The sequence below is a fragment of the Protopterus annectens genome, chromosome 2.part0 (assembly GCF_019279795.1).
Source record: "Protopterus annectens isolate FY-2018-M chromosome 2.part0, PAN1.0, whole genome shotgun sequence".
Taxonomy (NCBI): Eukaryota; Metazoa; Chordata; order Ceratodontiformes; family Protopteridae; genus Protopterus; species Protopterus annectens.
In genome coordinates this window covers 1,168,902,781-1,168,924,847 of record NC_056728.1, presented here as the reverse complement: position 1 = coordinate 1,168,924,847, position 22,067 = coordinate 1,168,902,781, and the positions used below count along the sequence as shown (strand labels likewise).

Genomic DNA, 22,067 nt, shown 5'->3' with positions numbered 1-22,067 from the left:
AGCACAATCCATGCATTCTTGCAGGTGCTCATAGAGTGCCTTTGTAAGGGATTCAGCAGCTTGGACAGCGTTGTCCTTTAGAATGGGGGCTGTGAACCTTTCCACCTCGGTCTTAAGTAACGTGAAGTTTGCTTTTGAAAAGTTTTTCACAGTGGTTTCCTTGAGTGGGGGTGGAGGCAGAATGTGGATATCCAGAGTGATTAGTCTATGGTCTGATCTAACCAGCGAGGGTTTGACCTCTGCTGTAGAACCCCGGTCACCCATGTTGGTGATGACCAGGTCCAATATGTTGTCACCTCTGGTGGGGGTGTTGACAAGTTAATCCAGGGCGTTTGAGTTTATAAATTCTAGGAAGTATTGGGCAAGGGAGTTAGTACTTGAGTAGTTCTCCTAGTTAATGTTCGTGTAATTGAAATCACCCAATATTAGGGCATTTGGTAGGACCTTTATATTTTCCAGTGTCTCCAGAAATGCGGAATGGGGGTCCTGGGTCATGGTGGGTGATCTGTAGCAAGCTACAATTTGAATTGCAGTTTTGCTCGTTGTTAGTTGCACATGGATGACCTCTGAGGCATTGTGCTGTGCCACTAACCTGGAGATGTGGGTATCCTTGATGAATATGGATACACCCCCACCTTTTGTGTTATGGTCCGGATTCTGATGAAGTCTGATAGTAGGTGGACAAAAGCAGTAAAGATGATTTTTATGCTAAATCCTTGGCTTGTTCTTTCCTGTGTTTGATTCCTTGCTTGTTGGTTCATATCATTAGTAAATTTTGGTTGTATTTGACACAGAAAACTATGATGCATTTGCCGTTTGTTGAAGGTAAGTCCATGAGTAATAATGTATCAATAATTCGTTTTGTCCAAATCTTATTTGAGAATTTGAATATCAAAATGAGATTTGATAACTACTCCTGGTTTGCCATCATCAGCAATGTTAGTTAGCCATAGTACCTTGATATCAGCATTTATGAGAAACATGTAACAAAGAGTAAGGGAACCAAGACAGAGCCCCGTGGGGTACCACTGTTGACATTTTTATGGCAACATACCCAATTACCTGTTCAGTGAACTATGTATGGATTAATGCTGAGTTGGAATAGTTTGCCAGTAATCCCAGCAAATGGGATAATGCCAAAGTGCTTGGCAAGCTCTAGTTGGGAATCCTGGATTTTATGCCCCTTACCCATGGCCTTAATAATTCATTCAAGGGAACTCAACCTGGTTAAGTAGACATGACTGCCTTTTGCAAAGTGCCAAACTGGTAAAGATGCAGGGAAATAAGGTGACCTATGTCACTGTTTGTTAATTCAACCACAATACATTCCATAGCCATGCAAATGATGCTTGTGAGACTAATAGGCCTGCAGGGTGAGATAGTGTAAAATATCAGGTATTTTTATTTTCCAGTGAGCCACTGTGTTGCCTAAGAATAAAGAAGGGAAGGGAGAAAGGCATAAGGAAATTTGTTGGAGTAATTGTAAATTATTTGCTTTATACTATGGACAGACTAGCCAGAGAAAATGTCTATGCCTATATTCTTCAGGTACATATGCCTGTTTTATGCTGTGCATTAGAAAATTACTTCTGATTTCAGTTAGCCATTTGTTAAAATTAAAACAAATGAGTGCATTAACAAAATGATGACATTTCCATGTGTTTTTCTAAATGTGTCAGTAATCAACTTATGTCTTTAAAAACTAAGCCAGATATGATATGCATTACAGTACCTCAAACTGTGTAATGTAAACTAAGTGACTCACTGAGAGATAAATAAGGTTGGATCACAGCAGCAATAACAAACAGGACTGTGCAACATAGATTTCAGCTATAGGAAGAAATACAGAGATGAAAATTGTACACTGGTTCATGCCAAACATACACCTGCCTTAATTCACCACTACACTCAAAATGAATATGGCATGATTTTTACTTGCCCTGCAGGAGGGAAACTAATGGCTGTATGAGGAACAAGGATGGATATCAACACTGGAGGGTACACGTTCCAAAAACAAAAATTGCAAAAAAGATTATCTGGTTGGTAAAAGTCAAAAAGTCAAATAAATCTTAAGGTTGCAATTGCTCAGAAGGATTGTAGAGAGCATTTAGAACAGCTTTCTGCAAATGTCAATTTAAAACATTTGTACCTGACACAGTATTACACAGTTATTTTTCCCATTCCACCAATATAACAGTATACATTAGGTTGTGTAAGTATAGCAGGAGGAATAAAAAGCAGTCATATCAACCTAAATCTACACCGAAGAATAGATGGACACTAGCAACTAACTGGCAGTTGGATATCTTTCTAGTGCCTTCATTTCTTGATCAGCAGGGTTGAGGTTTATTCCAAACCACATGACTGAAATGTTTGCTGTTGTTCCTAATTATTTCAAATTGTAGACTTGCTGTGGATAGGAAAGATATAATTCATGCTAATGGTTTTAATTTTATTACTGTTTTCACTTCTGCCTTGTTGCTGTTACTTTAGAAGCTGAAGTCACAGATGTTTTCTCTCTTCCTATGCTGATAGTCCACTTCCTGGTTCCCACTCTATGGTTTATCATTTTAAAATTAATATAGTGCATTTAAAATCCATTATACAACTGTCTCATTGCAAATGAATAGTGTAGCTACTGACTATATTATTTCAGGTCATGAGCATTTTCATTTTCAGAAATCTGTCAAAACCGTACTTGGAAAGCAAAGAATACGACTGAAGCACCATGCCTGGTGTGACACCATCATTATAAATTACTACTAGAAATTTAAGTCAGCAATGAAAAATGTCTTTAATGAACAGCCTACTGCAATACTGTGCATTCTTTCCTCAGTACATTTTTGAAGTATTTTAATATATCGGGTTTACTCATAGAAAATATCTTCTTTTCTGCAGGTTATAAAATGCAGGGCAGCTGTTGCTTGGGAAGCAGACAAGCCCCTCTCTATTGAGGAGATAGAAGTTGCTCCACCCAAGGCTCATGAAGTCCGTATTAAGGTAATGAGAATATCAACATATTTTAATAATAAAAATATGTGACCACTGTGTACGTCACAATAATCCATCTCAACTCTGTTCAGAAATGCACCCCACCCAGTGCATTACATTATTGAGAATGTATCTTTATTTCAAACCTAGTTTTGTACAGCTGTCTCATCTTTGTTTTTTTTATATATTTATACAAATAATTAGCTTATTTTCTAAATCTACTAGATAACAGTAGTTAGGATGTACTGCCATAATCTGTATTAAAGCAAACATCCTTTGCCTTAATAATCCTGTCATCTCTGCTGCAGCTTGTACAAAGCTACAAAGTTTGGTATGCACTCCAACCTAATACAGTGTAAGTGTGCAAAAATTATTAAGATTGGCTAAAGAGCTCTCAAGACTTGCAATTTCAAAAAGTGTTGTGCCAGAAAAGGCACACAATGTAATTAATGGTGAAAAATAATCATCAGACTCTTGATTAGGGCCAAAAGACTGTCTTTTTCAAACATGACAAATGTCAAGTTTCTCAAATGTTATGGCTATTTAAATTCCAGAATATTCACTGCCCCTCTTATGTGAATTGGTAAGCATGAGTGGTAATATTATATTAGGACTGCCCTATTTGCCCCATCATTATCTCATTGGCATTGCCCAAAGAGTGTAGAGGTAAAAGAATGGCAAGAAATTCAATGAGTAATGAAATAATTTTCATACAGTTATTAGGTGTGATAACTTGCCCACGTTTAAAATAACACAATTAGTAATTTAAAACTGGTCATTTATTTTGGCAAAGCTTGTGCAGAGTCATGTGGACAATCATCAGGAATGTAACTGTTTTACTGAAGTATTTTATTTGTACTCCCCAGAAACCACTGTGAATCTTGACTCATGAGATGCATGCTGTTGATACCATTTAAATTATTGTTTTTGGAGCCTCACTGGTCTTCTCTAGCACTGTTGATACCTGTCAAAATTGTAGCAACAGAATCTAATGCCTTTGGTAACACTTGTTCCACATTCCTGGAAAGTATACATGTGTAATTAATGATACAGCATGACAGTACTGGTTTATAAAGATTTACTTGGGTGCCACAATATGTTACAGTGTAAAGACACATTTACCACAATTAACACTGTGGAATGAATAGATTTAATTTGCCAACAAGATGTTGTCTATTTAAGTGAGAAATGCAGATATCAGAGTGAAAAGGATCATCAAATCAGCGTCAGACTTAATCTTGTAATAAATTTAACTATCACCTTTAGAGCAGCTTTGAAGATTATCATCGCCTATTTAAGTTTAACTGATTCAATATTCTAAAAAGGGAACATAGCAATTAAAAACTTATTTTGCAATTACAAGACAAACATTTTGTGATAATAATAAAAAATGAGGGACAGTAAATTAATCCCTGTGAATCTGAATAGCTAAAATCATTTCTCAACCCAAAGTAAATTCTTTAGCGCAGAAAAAAGCAACAGCATTAGAATATCAATATTGCTTTGCAAAGAAGTATAAGCAAATGATCACCACTTTAAATTTTCACTGAGTTACACTTAGAAATGCAAGATCTAAGCAAGTCTTGACCAATGAGGTCAATGGGATGCAAACACATTTCTAATTAATAAATTCTTAAGCTACATAAATGCTTCACAAGATCACAACAACGACAGGCCCATTATTTGTACTTACCATTGATCTCCCCCTACCACCAGACTTATTAACATGCAGTTTCATTCACCAGTCTTAGCCAGTAGTAGTTTACTTTCAGCTTTTTAACTATTTCAGATATGTCACCATCAACATTGGAAGCTTGACCTTCTGAAGCATGTTGAGACTTTTACATGATCTATGAAACAAAAATCAGTTTCAACATTATATTTACATTCGCCTTTGTTTTACTACTCCCCACCTCTTCCTGATGCTGTAGTGTCAGCATCTAATGAAAAAAACAGACACATTTTATTTTGTCAATTATCATTTTATTGACTGGGCACATCTGTTTGAACACATCACCACATTTCTCCTTTTTCAGAGATGACCTGAGAACATACTTCTGTATGTTCTCTACAAAACAACAAAGGTATTTTTCTGATCTTTTTTTTTTATAAAATCAAGTTATATCCTCACATTTCAAACAATTGTTCATCCGGCTGAACTTACTCAATGTACTTAACTTATCCCCTTCAACCTAAATCACACTTAACAAACCTCTTCAGCCTCCTACTCCACTCCTTTGTTTTTCTCACTACTTTACCTTATCCACTTTATCTCTCCAGACCTTTCCTCTAGCTCTTTCTCCTTCCTCCCTACTCACCTAAGCTCACCCTACCCTGCACTCTTCTTATAATCTCCTTCTTCCTTCTATAACCATAACATGAACAACATCTCTCATACAAAAACATCGCTTGATTTCCCCTCACTGTCTGTAATCATGTAATCTCTAATATCTCTTTTTATATCTTATTAGAATTGTCTCAGGTCTCATTTATTACATACTAATCTTTGTAACAAATAATATGACTATTGAGTTTCTCCTCACATATTTTCTCCAACTCATGTTATTATTTTTCATTGCAGTCTACTATGAAGCATGTGAGCTGTATTTTTCTCACTGCAACAATGTTTCACTCTTAGATTATGTAGTGTAACATGATTCTTTGTGACATAAAATATCTGTACTTGATGTTTTGTAGTGTAACATGACACCTTGTCTTTTAAAATATATGTACTTGATTTTCGGAAGATTGTGATTGTGGAGCTTTTCTTCCCGGGCCTCTGCTGAAAATAGGCACTTTCTGGCCCAGTCAGATTTTCCAGGTAAACAAATTTCAAACAAACAAATATCTCTGGAGCCATAAGGGTTACTGAAGAAATGCAAATGGTAAACTTTACAGCATTACAAATGCTTTCAGTGGAAGTTTGCATTATATTCTAGGTCATAAATTGGATTTTATAAGTGGTAATAAACACAGTAAATATTAATTTTGTAATATTTTGTAAATAACTTACAATTTCTCAGTAATCACCCAAATCATAAATTTACTGTCAGAAGCATTTTGTTCATCCAGCTGTGACCTTCCTTGGTTGTTCAGATATTTAGATAAATATGGAAATTATTGCAATATAAATAAACAGTATATGAACAACAATTAGCATCTCTTAATCAGCACTGGGGGGGGGGGGTCAAATATCAGTTCAGAGGTATTGACCATCATGTAAGCTTTAAGATAATCCCCGGATTCAGCAAGCTCTGCATGGAGTGCCTGAATAGTGCAAGAGCTGCTGCATGCAATATGGCTGCCGAGCGATCCAGGAATGAGCCCCTGAGATGTGCACAAGCGTGTGTACACTATTCCCCACACGGACACCACTGCTATATGCTAATTACCTCATTTGCTGGTGAAAAACATGCAAATGAGGTGAATTAGTGATTCAGAAAGCAGGCAGACGTCTGTGCAGGAATAGTGTAACCTGCAGAAATTTATTTGTTTACTAACCGAATACATTTCTGCAAATTACAAAACGGAGGCATGACAGCTAGAAAGAAGGCATGTATTCAATGTAGTAAGCATGCCAATGGCCAAATATATGGCCATTGGCATGAGAAATAGTTGCAAATTTATAAAAAAAAACTTTATTTTTTTTTTTTTGGCTGATCTCAGCCGTTTAAGTGTAGGGCAGTGATGTGCAAATGGGAAATCCCTGAAAATAAGAAAAAAGGGGGAAATAAGCTTTTAAACCCAAATCAGCATTTTGCCATAATAGTCAATGGCATGCATAAGACAACAATACCAGGGAATAGTGGTTGCTAAGGGGGAAGGCTAAGTGTGAGTGTGGTAACTATGAATTAGCATTCTATTTTATGCAAATGAGGGGACTGATACTGAGTCACAGATTTCCTCTCAGTGTTAGCTTGCACCCAACCATGTAGGTGTAGCAACACCACTGTATAAGTCGAAGAGGTGGATGATCTCATAAGGGGATATGTCATGCATGCTGTAAGCTTATTGGAGCTATGTGGCCCGTGTTTGCCCTTAGCTAAGCACAACTAAGGAAGGGGGTGTGTCTGAGGCTGCCTAGCAGTGTTTATACTGCCTAAATGGGTGTGCACGCCACGCACCGGGTTTTAAACAAAAAAAAAAAAAAAACAGTAAATAGCAGCCACTGGGTATGCGCGTCACGCCTCGAGGCTTAAACGGAAAGGCAATGGGAAGGGAAAACAGCAGTAGGAAGGTAATCAAGGAGAACTAGCAGAGCTAGCAATTGGGGTCTATATTAGAACATCAAACATTTAATAGTTTGAATCACTAAAAGTTGACCTTTAGTGATCGGACTGTTAAAATATCAAATGTTTGGAAAAAAAAATAAAAACAACAAAACAAAAACTAAAGGGTGTACGCAGGGGGGCAAACCCCTCTGCACCCCCCACACCCCCCGCTACTTAAATATACCAACTCCGAGATGGCACTGGATTGAAGTAAACAGAAATCTTCCCTTACGGAGATTTCTGTTTACCCATTCGATGTTCTGCACTTTCGCTATTCTCGGGTCGACAATGTCAGATTCGACATTGTCAGCTTTCGAGAATTTAATATAGACCCGGCAGGTGAAATGTATCACAGTCAGCCAATTACAAATGGAACAGCCTAGCACACTACTACAAACTATGCACACACCTTCCAGTCTGTTTTTTTCCCACAGACTCTACACCACCAGTGTACACAGACAGAGAAATTTTACCTGACAAAACTAACAAAATGAGAGGGGCTGCTGTTGATCTCATACATCAATATGTGCAAAAGGCTGAGGGTGGTGAGGATGTGAATGTTGATGACCAATCAACAGTGAGGAGAAGGAGAAGAGTGTACAGACCCAGGGTAATCTACCAGGGGCTACATGAGCTGGAGATAGTGGAGCGCTGTAGGGTGGACAGGGACATTGTACAGCAAATTGTTGAGCTGTGCCGGCCACACCTCACACACAGAACCAACAGAGGGGAACCCATCCCAGTGGATACCAAGGTATGTGTAGGCTTAAGAATACTAGCCACAGGTACCTTCCAAAGGGCAACTGGGGATATCATGGGGATCTCACAGGCATCAGCAGGGTACTCCATCAATTCCTGGATGCCATGTCAGCACATGTCATTGAGCACACATTTCCTCAACACCCGTGAGGCGTTGACCAGCAATATGCATCTCTTCCACCAAATAGCAGAATACCCTGAGGTGGTGGGTGCTATAGACTGCACACACATACACATCAAAGCACCACCCAGAGAGCAGGGTAGGGTCTACATAAACCACAAGGGCTTCCCCTCCATCAACTGCCAGGTCATGTGCGATGCCCAGAGCATTATCTTAAATGTGTGTACTGGCAGCCCTGGAAGCTATCACAACTCACACATCTGGCATACAACACAGCTGTACCAGTCATTTGCCAGTGGGGACATCCCATATGGCCACCTATTGGGGGATGCTGGCTACAGACTGGAGCCGTGGCTGATGACACCCCTAAGAAATGTGCGCACACCTGAACAAGAACTCCATAATGAGGCACACACACAAACCAGAATCATAATAGAGCATGTGTTTGGATGTTCAAGTCACGGTTCTGCTGCCTGGACATATCCGGTGGAGCCTTGCAGTACTCCTCTCCAGCCACATGTACACAAATGTTCATAGTATGTGCCATGCTACACAATATGATCCTGCGGAAACAACTGCAGCAGAAACAGCACAGGGCAAGGCCACACAGCCCCCCACCATTGCCAAGGCCATCACAGGCACAGAGTGACTCAGAGGAGGAACTGCCTGAGCCTGCCCATGTAGGCAGAATGAGGTATGCCCAGTATGCCCAGGCACTGGCAAAGAGGCAACGCATAGCAGATACACTGACACGGTAGGGACCCAGGGAATGACACCTTTCTCTGACTCGCACATACAGTAAAAGGGATGCCAAACATGACACTACCTGTGCTTTACCGTGTATAGGGAGTGTACCATGTGCTTCCAACATAGTCAGTGCTCCAGCACCATTCTCAGTACTGGCACAGCCACAAGGTAAGTCACTCTTCCTATCAATTACTAAATGGAGTAGTATGTTCTGATAGTTGTATCTGTGGTAAGGACGTGAGCATGCAAGAGAATCGGGTGGCTGAATTGGATGGCAGCAAATAGTGGACACCTATATGGGCAGCATGAAATCCATAACAAATACTGGTGTCAACATACTAGGCAGTAGTAGACAAGGTGACAAATCCCACTGCAGTACATGTGGTGGCCCAAATATGTGTCCATAGGACAGACACATGCATGTCAGTGAGGCTTACATACCCACCACCAGCCTCAGCCAGCAGGACAGGTCTAGATGACCATAAAGAAAGGCTGGGCTAAGGCCTCCAATTAATGGCAATGGTGAACAGCCCCCCCTCCAGACCTACACAGGCAGACTACAACAGGTCTGGCAGTTGCATGTTAGTTCTGAAGGGTAAGAAGTCTGAAACTGAAATGTAGGTCAATAAAACCTAAGAACTGTACTACACTGATATGCCTCCAGTCTGCATGATAGGTCAGAATATAAAATGTAATGGAAGTCAACAGAGTACCTGAAATACTGGTACAGTGATAGCAAATGTTTAAAGTTGTCAGGTGCCCCCTCCTCCCCAATCCTATGTAGAAATGCAGTAACATGTAAGTGTGAGGAGTAATATCAGTGGAGCACAGATGACCAGAGCTGGCCCAATCTACAGGATAGATTGTTGCATGTGCACAATATGCAGGGGCTTGTGTGTTAGGTTGTTGTGTGTTCAATATTGTTTGGAAGTGGTCAGCAAGTAGGCATGGAGGGTTGTGTCTCGGTGGCCTATGGGCAGTACTGTGGTTGACAGAGCCATGTTCCAACAACTGCAGTGCCAACCACAATGCTTCTCAGCAATACCCATGTCAGCAGTCATCCATATTCACTGTCCAGATGTCAATGTCTGTCACCATCTGAAAGAAGGACATGCCATGAATGTGGACCCATACATACACACAGTACACAGGTGGAAGTACCCTAGACAGAGTGCATAAAATATAACTGTCAACTGCACACAACTTTGGAATTGTACATACAGGTTAGCAGCACATTAGCTGTCTGTGTAGTATGGAATACTGATGTCTGGCCAATCACTGCTAGACCACAAAAGGCACAGTTAGGAAGTAATGAGAGACTGCTTATGTCCCTGCACAAGGCAGCATAATGGGAATGTCCCAGATATATCTGTGTGTCAGATGCAAGTAGCTTCTATATCACACATGCACTCAGCTCACCCCACAATCAGCCACAATTTTATCACAGGTCATATACTTGCTGTTGGGAATGAGTACAGTATGACCCCACTTCAGTATGGGAATACCCACAGAATGCAGCTTGCTGAAAAAGTGTCCCATGCAGGTGTATCCCTAGCTGTAAGCAGCACCCTGCCTGCATCCAGACCAACGGATTAATATGGACAGGAATTATTGCCATTGCCACCTTGCACACTTACCCTGTCACCCCAGGGGAATAATCCACTGGCTCGCAGCCTGGGAATGTAAGAGTGACAGAATGCACTGGCCTGCTACACATGGCCTGCATCACTACCAAATGGCCTACAGTCCTCTGTCAAAGGCTTGTGCCTCACCTATAGTGCCAATGTATGGTATCTCATGGGGTCCCAGCTAAAAACCTAACACAGTCAACAGAACACAAATGCAATGCTATGTTGACAAATCCCAGTAGCATGCCCACCATGTCCTACTACATGAACTGTGGACCAATCCATAAATACCGCTGGGATAAAGGGCCAACTATAGGGATACTTCTCAGATATCGCTCGCATAATGTTAGGAAGAGGATAGAATAACAGAGGGGGGTGTAGAAGCATGGACGTCATGGAGTGTGTGAAGTCTGAAACTCTGGTGTGTGCCCATACTACCCCTGCCTGCAAACCCAGTAATGGGTAGCTACAAACCTGCTCATAAACCACAGTGTGAAGGGGAACTGACTAGATATATGAGCCCTGCCTCTGGTTAACCTGGGTGAATCTGTACAGCTGAGAGGTATGGACAGAGCAGAATATGGCCATTCTGTTAAATTGATATATGTCCAAGAAGGAAATCCTCAGCCACCATAGTACCAAGGTGCTGGAACATTTACACAGACCCCAAGTGTCTGCAGCTACCCCTCCAGAATGGCATGAGTGTGCAAGAATTTGTAGGCTGCGGACCACAATACTGGACTCAGCTTCATTCATCTTGTATTTCCCAGGAAATAACAGTGAGGAAATAATTATATTTGTCAGTAGTTGATGACATAATACATCACAGTGTAAAACAGTACTTATGTCTGAATATCTCTGCTAACACCAACCATGTAACACAAGCAGCACAGACAGCAATAGTTACAGTATCCCACTATCTGTTGCCCATTGTGACTCCATATTGTCAACCTATGTACAGATATCCTGCAGAAACAGGTTGCTAGATGTAGGTGTAGAACACAAAACCCTGAAGTGGAGTACAACCCTACCTGGAATGGATTCACACACTCAATACAGAAGGTCATACTGGGCATGCTCCTACACTTAGCCCATGTCTGACAACACAGTGGACTATACATATCTGTCATTCACAGATGTCTGTGCACACACACCAAATTGTACACCATTCATGCTTTGCACACACATTGGATAGGAATACTCACACATATCCAAGGCCAACACACTATAATATATCAAACATACACACACACAGATGTGGGGTAGAGAGACAGTGACAGAGAGAATTCCATTATGAGGCCTGTCCCACCCACCAAACATCCAATTGGCCGATATCACATGATGTGTTGATGTCAATCACTGTAGACATTCCTTTTGGTAGCCCTCATCCCTATAGTGTCTGTGGTGCTTGCAATAACTGTGTAACATGATAGTACAAATCAGTATTCATCTAGAATCTGTATAATCAGTCCTGTCAAATGTAAAGTTTTGTGTGTGTGTGTGTGTGTGTGTGTGTGTGTGTGTGTGTGTGTGTGTGTGTGTGTGTGTGTGGAGATGAATGATTTTGAGGCCGTTCACACTCACTTCACCTCCCATTGCCCTACTTTAGCATGCCTGCTGATATCAGTCACCTTGAAATAACCCTTTGGTCAAGTCTCAGTCCTCTTAGCTCCCTGGCGTTCACAATTACTGTGGAATACTGTAGTGTTGCAAACTAGTTAGGTAGGAGTTCTAATCCTGGTCCTGCCAACTTTGATAATGTGTGTGTGTGTGTGTGTGTGTGTGTGTGTGTGTGTGTGTGTGTGTGTGTGTGTGTGTGTGTGCGTGTGCGTGTCTTTGTTGATACCTGATTTTGTGGACATTCACATTTACTACACTTCCCTTACCCCTCCTTTAGCATTGCTGCTGATGTCACTCACCTTCAAAGATACCTTCGGACAACTCTTCACCATGTAAGCTCCATGGTATGTGTGATAAATGTGTAACACTGTAATAGCAATACATAGCCAGGTAGGGGTTCGAAACTCAGTACTGGTAAGTGTGTATGTGTGTGTTTGCATGTGTGTCATCAGTATCCTGTGTGGGTGTTGGGGTGATTGTGTAATAACAGGATCCTTTGCAGTGTGAATTTTGCTACATTATTATATTGAGGACCTATATGTCCCAATGTACACATTATAAGGCCAATAGTTGTCAAACACTGTAGAGGTTGCTGTAGACAATCCACATTCATAAATGTCTACTGCTATGTGCAATGACTATGTGACAGTATGGATTAGTGAACAATATAGGCAACCATTACAATACCCAAAGACCACTCTCCACCCATGGATCATACACAAACATGCTTGGTTCTTCCTTTCTTACTTTCTCTCTGTCTATCTCTCTCTCTCTCTCTCTCTGGTAGATGTGGAAAAATACATCTGTTTTGCATAGGCAGCAGCTTGACTTTTGTAGGTAATGCTCATGATCAGCTGATGCTCTGTGTACGAATTGGAGTCCCCCACTTGCTAATTGCATGTGGAACAGCTGTGGTATCATTCCTATAGCCAATTTCATGGAAACACACTCCTATAGCTAAGCACTTCATGTGAGTGTTGGCCCTTTTTCTTCACTGTGAGCAGGACTTCATGTGGGTGTCTGACAAACAGCATCACAGAGGGTAGTTTATTTCATTATTTATGTATTTTTACATTTGTTTACCGGGAAAGTCCAACTGGACACAGGTCCATTTTCAGTGGAAGCCCGAGGAGAAAAGCTCCACATTTCAATACATTACATGAAAGTAAAAAGAAGTAGAACATACATACATATGGCATATATACACATCAGGACAACATGCTAGTGATTAAAAAACATACATATAGCATATACACACACAACAGGACATCATGCTAGTGATTAACATTTCTTACAGTAGAAAATCAGAGGTACATTTTTTTTCTTTTGCAGTTATAAGTTTTGTAAGGTAAAATTCTCTTGGTATGGATTAGCCTGGTGAGTGGCATGAGTATAACCAGTTACTTAGATAGTGGGTTTTCAGGAGTTTTTTGAATTGACTAAAGGAGGTGGTAGAAGTTATTTGGCTTGGTAGTGTGTTCCAGGTTTTGGCAATGGTTTTGGCAAAGAGGGATTTACCAGCTTCGTTTTTATGTTTGATGACAGTTATGAGGTTCTGGTTACTAGATCTTAAGGCTCTAGAGGGAATGTGGGGATGAACTAGGTGCTGAAGTGCTGGAGTTATCTCAGGAAGGTAGTAGAGTTTGTGTGCTATAGAGAGCTGATTGAGTAGAAGTATATGAGGCAACTCAAGCCAGTTGAATTGCTTAAGGGATAGACAGTGGTGGGACCTATATGAGGCTTCAATAGCAAACTTGGCAATCTTGTTGTAGCAAGATTCCATTTTATTTAGATCAGATTGGCAGAGATTGGTCAAGATGGGAGAGGCATAGAGGATCATGGATAGAAGATGAGTCCTTGCGATGGTTACTTTGGTGCGTTTTGTCATAAACTGTTTGTTCCTGTAGAGGAGACCAAGTTTTTTATTAACTTTCTTAATGGTTTGCGCTATGTGGATATCAAACCTCAGGTTGTTGTCTATTTCTATGTCTAGCAGTTTAATGTGTGTGGTTGGACTGATTTGATTGTTTTCTTTGGAGTTAATTGTGAAATTATTATTTAGGCGAGGAGCTCTGCCAGGACTGAATAGAATTAGTTTGTCTTTTTTTTGGGATTAAGAAGAAGTTTGATGTTAGTGAACCAAGTTTCCGCTAGGGTGAAGTTATTTTGGGTAAGGGTTTGCAGTTCACTAAGGGTAGTTGCAGCACATATGAGGGTAATGTCATCTGCATATTGTACTATTGAGGCAGTGGGAGTGGATGAAGAGATCTGATTAGTAAATAGAGAGAACAGCAATGGGCCAAGGATGGATCCTTGAGGGACTCCTATGGTTACTGGTAACAGGGGGGACAACTGGTCCTGCCATAGGACTGCTTGCTGATGGGCAGATAAGTAGCTGTTGAACCATGATATAGAGGAGGGACTTATATTTAGGGTGGATAGGGTATCAAAAAGCAGACTGTGGTTTACCATGTCAAAGGCTTTTGATTGGTCTAAAAATATGGAAGAAACAAATAGACCCTTGTTTCTGTGGTGGTTAACTATGTTGGTGAATGACAGTAGTGCTGTCATGGTGCTATGGGAAGGTCTGAAGCCATGCTGGGATATGGAGAGTAAGTTGTTATTCTGGAGGCACTGTATTAGTTGAGTATGAACAACTCTTTCTAATATTTTGGATAAAGGTGATAGGATTGCTATTGGGCGATAGTTGGTGAGCTCAAAGGAGTTGCCTCCTTTGTGCAACGGAATTATATATGATGTTTTCCATGAGGTGGGGACTTTGCATTCTGAGAGAGATCTGTTTATGAGAATAGAGACAGGATAGGCTATAGCTTCAGCTGAGATCCAAAGGAAGTCTGCTGGCAGCTTATCAGCTGATAGATTGGTTGGTTTAAGTTTACCAAGATATTTAGATATTGATTTGGTGGATACACAGTGGAGGTGAGAACTGGGGCTATTGTTTTGTATATTGGGGTGGGTTGGGGTAGTTATTGGTGTGGGGCTGCTAGTACTATTTTGGGCATTGGCAAGGGTCTGGACTGTTTCGGTAAAGAATTTGTTAAACTGAGTAGGAATGTTTTCATGGTTATTTGGAAGCACAGGGGTTGGAGTCATGGACTTTCCTGGATGCAGTATACCATTTACTGTGGCCCAGAATTTTTGTGGGTTATGAGCATATTTTTCTTGCATGGTCGTATAGTAGCTGGATTTGTCTAGTTTGATTTGTTTTTTGGCTTTGTTACGGAGCTCTACATAGTTTTGTCTCAAAGTAGTGGTTTTGTTTTTCTGATATTGAATCCAGGCCTTGTCCCTTTCTTTAATTATAGTTTTAGTATCTTGTCTTAGACATGGGGCATAGTTAGTTTTTATTCTAATGGTTCTAGGGGGTGCATGATGGTTTAAGATTTTTATGAAGGTTGTGTTAAAGTACTCAACGGCATTGGCTAGAGGTAGATGTTTTAGGGGGGTCCAGTTACAGCTTGAGTATTGATGAGATCAGTAGCTATAAAGGTGTTTTTTGTTTCTAACTACTCTGAGGATAGGTTGTTTGATGGTTTGGGATCTGTTCCTAATTAGGTAGGTTGGTTGATGGTCACTTAGGGTATCTGGAAGACAACCAGATTGCTGTGCAAGAGCGGAGTCAGATACCAGGATCCACTCTAAGATGGACTGGCGTTTGGAAGTTTTGGATAGTTGAAATACCTCTTACAACAAACACTGTGGAGACAGGCCAACAAACTAGAGGGGGATGTTCCTGACATGGGAACAGAATGTAAGTATTGTTGTTCTATATTTGAAGTAATGTTGGTTTAACAGGGTTTGTGTGGCTATGTTTGTTCTGCATAATTTAAAGTCTGTCATGACAGTGTTATGTGGCTGAGAAAACTTTCACCTGTAGGGCTATCTGCAGTCTGGCCAGAGTATGGAGTCTTAGATGTAGTGTGTTACTCACACATTTTCTGTCTTTATAAATGCAATAGCATACTCTGATGATTGCAGTCAGTAAATGGTAACATCCATGTGTGTTGCTGACTTCATGTCCCTCAGAAGAGATATGTCACAACAAACCCTGTTACACCAGCAATTTTCTCAGTTTATCACAGCAATATGGCAATATTGACCCTGTGTGTGTGCCTCTGTCCTCCATGTCTGTCACCCTTTGTCCATATGTCATGCAGTAAGAGGTAGTTATGTACAGTATAGCATTATTTACTGCCATCATTCCTGATAAGCCAGTGATATATTAGACTGCCAGACATGTTATGTATAGGAGGCCTTATATTTGAGGACAAAACCTGGACATTCTGTTGTATTCTGTACAGTAGTGAGGTCTGTGCATTTACGGTGATTGTTGACAGAGTGTCAGTATTGTGTAGCAGTGTATTGTGAATATGTTACTTGGCCTGTGTACAGACTAGGGTAGATGTCAGTGTTCTTGGTCCTGTTCTATCTGATGTTGCATGCTGATCCAATTTCTGGTCTCCCATCAGCTTATATATTTGAAGGGCCAGACTGAGGCATGTCCCATACCACAGTCAGGCATCAGACTAGACTGTGAATTGGGCCAGTATATGTAGGGTTAGTGTGTGAGTGGCAAATATGATGATGGGTTTTGTTCACACAGTCCATATACTGTGTACTATTAATTAGGCTTACCATTATGTAACTGTGACTGTGCTGAGATTGGTTGTGGGTATGCACTTTCACACTGGTGTCTGTTACTCTGTGCAGTTACATGCCTGTAGTGCCTGCTGTATTTGCAATTACATGTGTATTCCCCCATAGGAAATTGGGTTAGTGTTGTGGTAGTCTGCCTGTAGTTAAGACAGTACTTGGTCACATGCCTAGCAGCTCAGTGTATTTACCCTAGTGTGATGTTATGTCCAGATATTTGTCAGACGTACTATTGCCTGGCCACCATACGTGTTGTGTATTTATGAAAAAGCAGTGGGATTTTGTGAAGATGTATGTCACTAACTAATGGGAAGTATGTGAGCTTGGGACCTCTGCTCCACCAGTTAATATGTGTTAGGACAGACAGGAGGGTGTGAATGCCTCAGCTGTGTGAGCTTATCTACTCCAGTATTTGTGATATATTCCCATTTACATGGCTTTAAACTTCCCTTTTGTCAGGCTTGGTCCACACATCTTGCACTAAGGAGTTTTGTGTATACCTCTCGACTGACCAGATTTTATGATGTCTGTCAGTAACTGATGGCGTACATGTCAGTTTCAGAAGAGCCTTCCTTCACAACATGTCTGTATATATATATATATATATATATATATATATATATATATATATATATACGTATATATATATATAGATATATATATATACATATATATATATATATATATATATATACATGTGTACATATATATATATATATATATATATATATATATATATATGTATATGTATGTATGTATATATATATATATATATATATATATATATATATATATGTATATATATATATATATATATATGGGTCCACTTTGTAATTTCGAAATACTGAAATCTCGAATCTCAGTATTTTTTAATCACAAAGCCAAAACCCCAACCATAACTCACAAACTCGAAAACACACAACCGCAAATTTCAAAATCCCATACCCACGCTACACATACAGTAAACACATAAACATACACAAAACTCCCCCCCACAATTAAACAAACTAATCTAAACTACATATAAGCAGGGGGGCAAGCTTCCCTACTTATATATTCTAACTCCAAGATCGCACAAACAGTAACACAAACAAAACTCACACACACACACATCTTACAGTCCTTCAAACTCACACATAGCAGTCACAACACACACTTACACACACTAAACCCCTAACCAACATACTTACACACACATACTTACCAAAATTAAGCCCAACTATCCACATTCCGTACCACCGGAAGCAGAAATTCAAAATATCCGTGCTTTGGTATTTTGAATTTCGGGCTTCTGCCGGTTTCGGAAATGTGGGTATTCAGCTTTGTGATTTCAGAATACTGAAATTCGAGATTTCAGTATTTTGAAATTACAAAGTGGACCCATGTATATCTATATCCATATCCTTATGTGTAAACATGACTGTTGTATATAACTTCTCAGATGTATCCCACCATATTTATCTGATAATTAGATATAAAAACATGACTGATTCCACACTATTTTCACTAACAAGTAGTAAACAATTGCAGTACGTGTACTGAATGATATATTTTAAAAAGCAACAGACATTTTTACAGCTCAGATGGCGTAGTGTCTATTCTTTCTGCCCTCTGTACAGATGTGCAGATGTCAGGTATCCATCTTGGCTGCTTACAGGCAGTCTCTGATTGACTGACACTGGCATGTCTGCCCAGCTGTGTTATGAATGCCACAGCTAGGAAACCCCACTCTTTATGCACCACTTGCCATGGATAACTCAACCACTTGCTATGGATACCTCAACCAGACTACTACATTCAATAGAACATGTTTGGGTACAGGTCCCTAACCCAGACACTGGCTATGTTATGCAATATATGTTGCATACGTGTCAGTTGGAGCACCTCACTGGCCCTCTTCAAAAGAAATCTAGATGATTGGATGTTGAATTTAACTGTCACCCTGGAGATCACTCAAGTGGCATCAGTTTATGGCCTGCTGACAAATGTCAGGTGGCATGATACCAGTGTACCCACATGCCCTACTCTTCTCATCTCTCCATGGACATTAGCCTGGTACATGCCTAGGAACACCTGCACCTATGCTTCTCAGTACTGATAAATGTGTCTGTGTGCATTACTGAGAATAACAGTATCTGTGTGTTTGTAAACTTGTAGTTGAAAATACTCTGAGGGCCTTCTTACCCACTACATCCCCATTGCTTTACTTAGAAATGGCTGCTGCTGCAATTCACATTAAATGTACTTGTTACGCTATTCACCCTATGGGCTACCTGGAGCTTGCAGTACCAGCATAACACTGTTCTACAAATGGGTAGATAGGTGTGGGTTACCCACTGATCCCTAGCAAATGTGTGTGTGTGTGTGTGTGTGTGTGTGTGTGTGTGTGTGTGTGTGTGTGTGTGTGTGTGTGTGTGTGTGTGTGTGTGTGTGTGTGTGTGTGTGTGTGTGTGTGTGCGTGTGTGCGTGTGTGCGTGTGTGTGTATGTGTGTATGCATATTTGTAGGAGACAGCATTCTGAGGCCACATTCTGCAAATACATTAAACCTTGCCATACATTATAAGGGATGGTGATGTTACTGGCATTAGGAGAGCCATGACGAACCCTCACCCTACTATCCCTGTGGCGTGTGCAATAAATGTATATCCCTGTAGAAGCACTGATTAGATAAACAAGGGTTTGTATTGCAATCCTGGTCAATATGTGATTGTGGGTATGTCAGAGCATTATCATGGGTTACAGTGAGTACAATATCCAATGTGGGGTGTGGGTGCTTGGTATACTGTCTTTACACCATGGTATCCCCAGTGCATGTCCAAAGGTCCACTGTATGAGGACTGCTGTCACCATCAACCATACAGATAATTAATGACACTATCCAGCCCAATGATGCATGTGCTGTGTGCAAAAACTCTGCAACAGTATGGACTCACTGACAAGGTAGTTAGCACTGCTAAACCCAGGTCTGTCAAGTGTGTCTATGACTGTATGTCTTTGTCAATGTGTATACAGGACTATGTATTGTTCATTAACACCCAGTACATCCTCCATTACCATGCTGTACAAGGCCTGGTGATGTTCTTCACTTAACAGGAAGCTCGGGACACACCTCTCCCTACAAGCTCTGTGGTGTGTGTAATTAAGGCCAAACACATTATTAACAATATGTACGTAGGTAGGGGTTCTACACTCAGTGTTGCCAAGTAAGTGTGTGTGTGTGTATGTAAAGGGATCTACTTCAGTTTGCAGAAAATATATTTCCCAGGAGATCATTTGTGTGAGAACTAACTGGCAAACGTAACATTTCAAAGCAATCATCTTGTGGAAATTCGTTCCATCAAAACTAGTAGTGGATGTGCAAATGACCTCTTCCCCACTGTACAGCTGTACAGTGATACTGGAGTTGGTGTATATAGTGGGGTGTGGTTGTTGTGGGCACAGCCACCCACCTTGGGGTTACTGTTGTGCGTATCCCCCAGCTTTGTGTGCTGTTATACTGTACAGTTTATGTTAAGAGGTTAAGTAGTTGTTAATCACACTATGTGTGGTTCTACGCCACCCCACACCCTCCAAAGTAGGGAGCTGGCCCCCCACACCTGCACACCTATATTTACCAACTCCAGGATTATACTATATTGGGAAAGGGGACATATACCTTGCCAGTACCATTGTCAATGACATTAAACTGGTGGACTGATTATTTACTGATGTGATGTTTTGCCAATTTGGTCTTGGTGGAATTACACAGGCCAAAATTAGTTCACTGCAAAATGAAGTACATCCATGTGAACAGTATTCTCTGTGTATTGCATCAACAAAAAAAGCCTCTGTGTGTGTGTTATTCACAAACACTGGGTGTGTGCCACCCAGAACACTTACCATTATCCACTGTAGAAGAGCTGCTTACATCAGCCGCCATGCACTCACCTGTATACACCCCTCAGACCTATCAGCCATGTGGCACATGCAGAAACTGTTATACAGACCTGTTACTTGTGTTCAGCTGTACCTGGGATATGACACAGTCAATGTGTCACCACAGTGCCACACCACTTGTAGGAAAGGAAAGCAGACCAACATCCTGCTGATACATAGACACCTAGAACACAAACAGAATACATTATGTAGACCACAATCAGTCAGTGTTAATAACAGCTGTAATGCATCTTGGCTGGACAGCTAAACACCCTGACGTGTAAGCATTAATCATTCCTGCTGACAACACGTTAAAACAGCATTACATTGCTAAGCCTTAGTACATCCACTCTGTGCATCAGATCCATATTAGCATGTCCCTGTATCGATGGTATGGATGACAGGGATGTGGCACAGCTATCATCATATGCACAGGGTGTGTTGTGGGTCTGCCAGAGGCCTAGATGGAGCCATTTGGTTGACATCATGTGTGTGGGTTAGGGGGTTCTTTATTAAATGGCCTGTGCAGATGTGTTGTTTAGGTATGGAGGTGCCCTAGCTGTGTTGTTGATTTGTGTGTGTATGTATGCATGCAGTTCTGCCATGTGGCTGCTCTATACAGGTGTATGTTGGACAGCTGCAGATCATACATGGCAGGGTGTACAGTTCACCATGTCTGGCCATGGGAACTGTGCCTGCCAGGGGTTGCATGGGCACTACCAGGCAGTATTCCAGATATGGTACTCTCCCCTGATGACGACAATTGTCCGCTGGATCCGTGTCCCTGTTGGGATCGGCTAGGACCACATGCACATGGCCTGCTGTGTTTTGGTGTGGACAGCACCCCTCCTGCAGTGCTGGTGCTGGTACTGCCACTACAGGAGCGGCCATGTGATGTTGCACATCCACATAGACCTCCACCTGTTGGTGTTGCTGACCTACATCCATGTGGCCGATGCTCTACTCCCACCACATGCTCTAACACAGACACCACACAGTCGAGAATTCCCACCATCTCACCCAACCGTCTATCCATGACCTCTGCAAAATAACGTTGGGTACCTGCAAGATCACGGATGTAGTCACATACAGCAGGAAGAGTAGCCCTCTGCAGCCTCAGACTATCTCTGGTGTAACATTCCATACATGTCTGTGCCTTCATGATGGCCTGAAATATCCATCTGGTGACTCCTGCTGTGGCACTTCTGCCAGGGGCATGATGGCCAGCAGCCCTCCTATGAGCACCCCTGTACATCTGCCTGTGTGGGACCTCACTGGTCATCTGGCAATGGCTGCTGTGTATAGACACACTTGACATAGTCACCACATTTTCCTGTCCC

At 41.1% G+C, this 22,067-nt stretch overlaps 1 protein-coding gene across 1 annotated transcript in view; it reads left to right on the top strand.

Moving 5' to 3' along the window:
- LOC122793403 (alcohol dehydrogenase class-3-like) overlaps window positions 1–22,067 on the top strand; it is a 279,913-nt gene that overhangs the window by 52,505 nt on the left and 205,341 nt on the right. Inside the window, exon 2 of the mRNA XM_044061378.1 lies at window positions 2,899–3,000. Within this exon, the coding sequence (XP_043917313.1) occupies window positions 2,899–3,000 (102 nt within the window). The remainder of the gene's footprint in view (window positions 1–2,898; window positions 3,001–22,067) is intronic.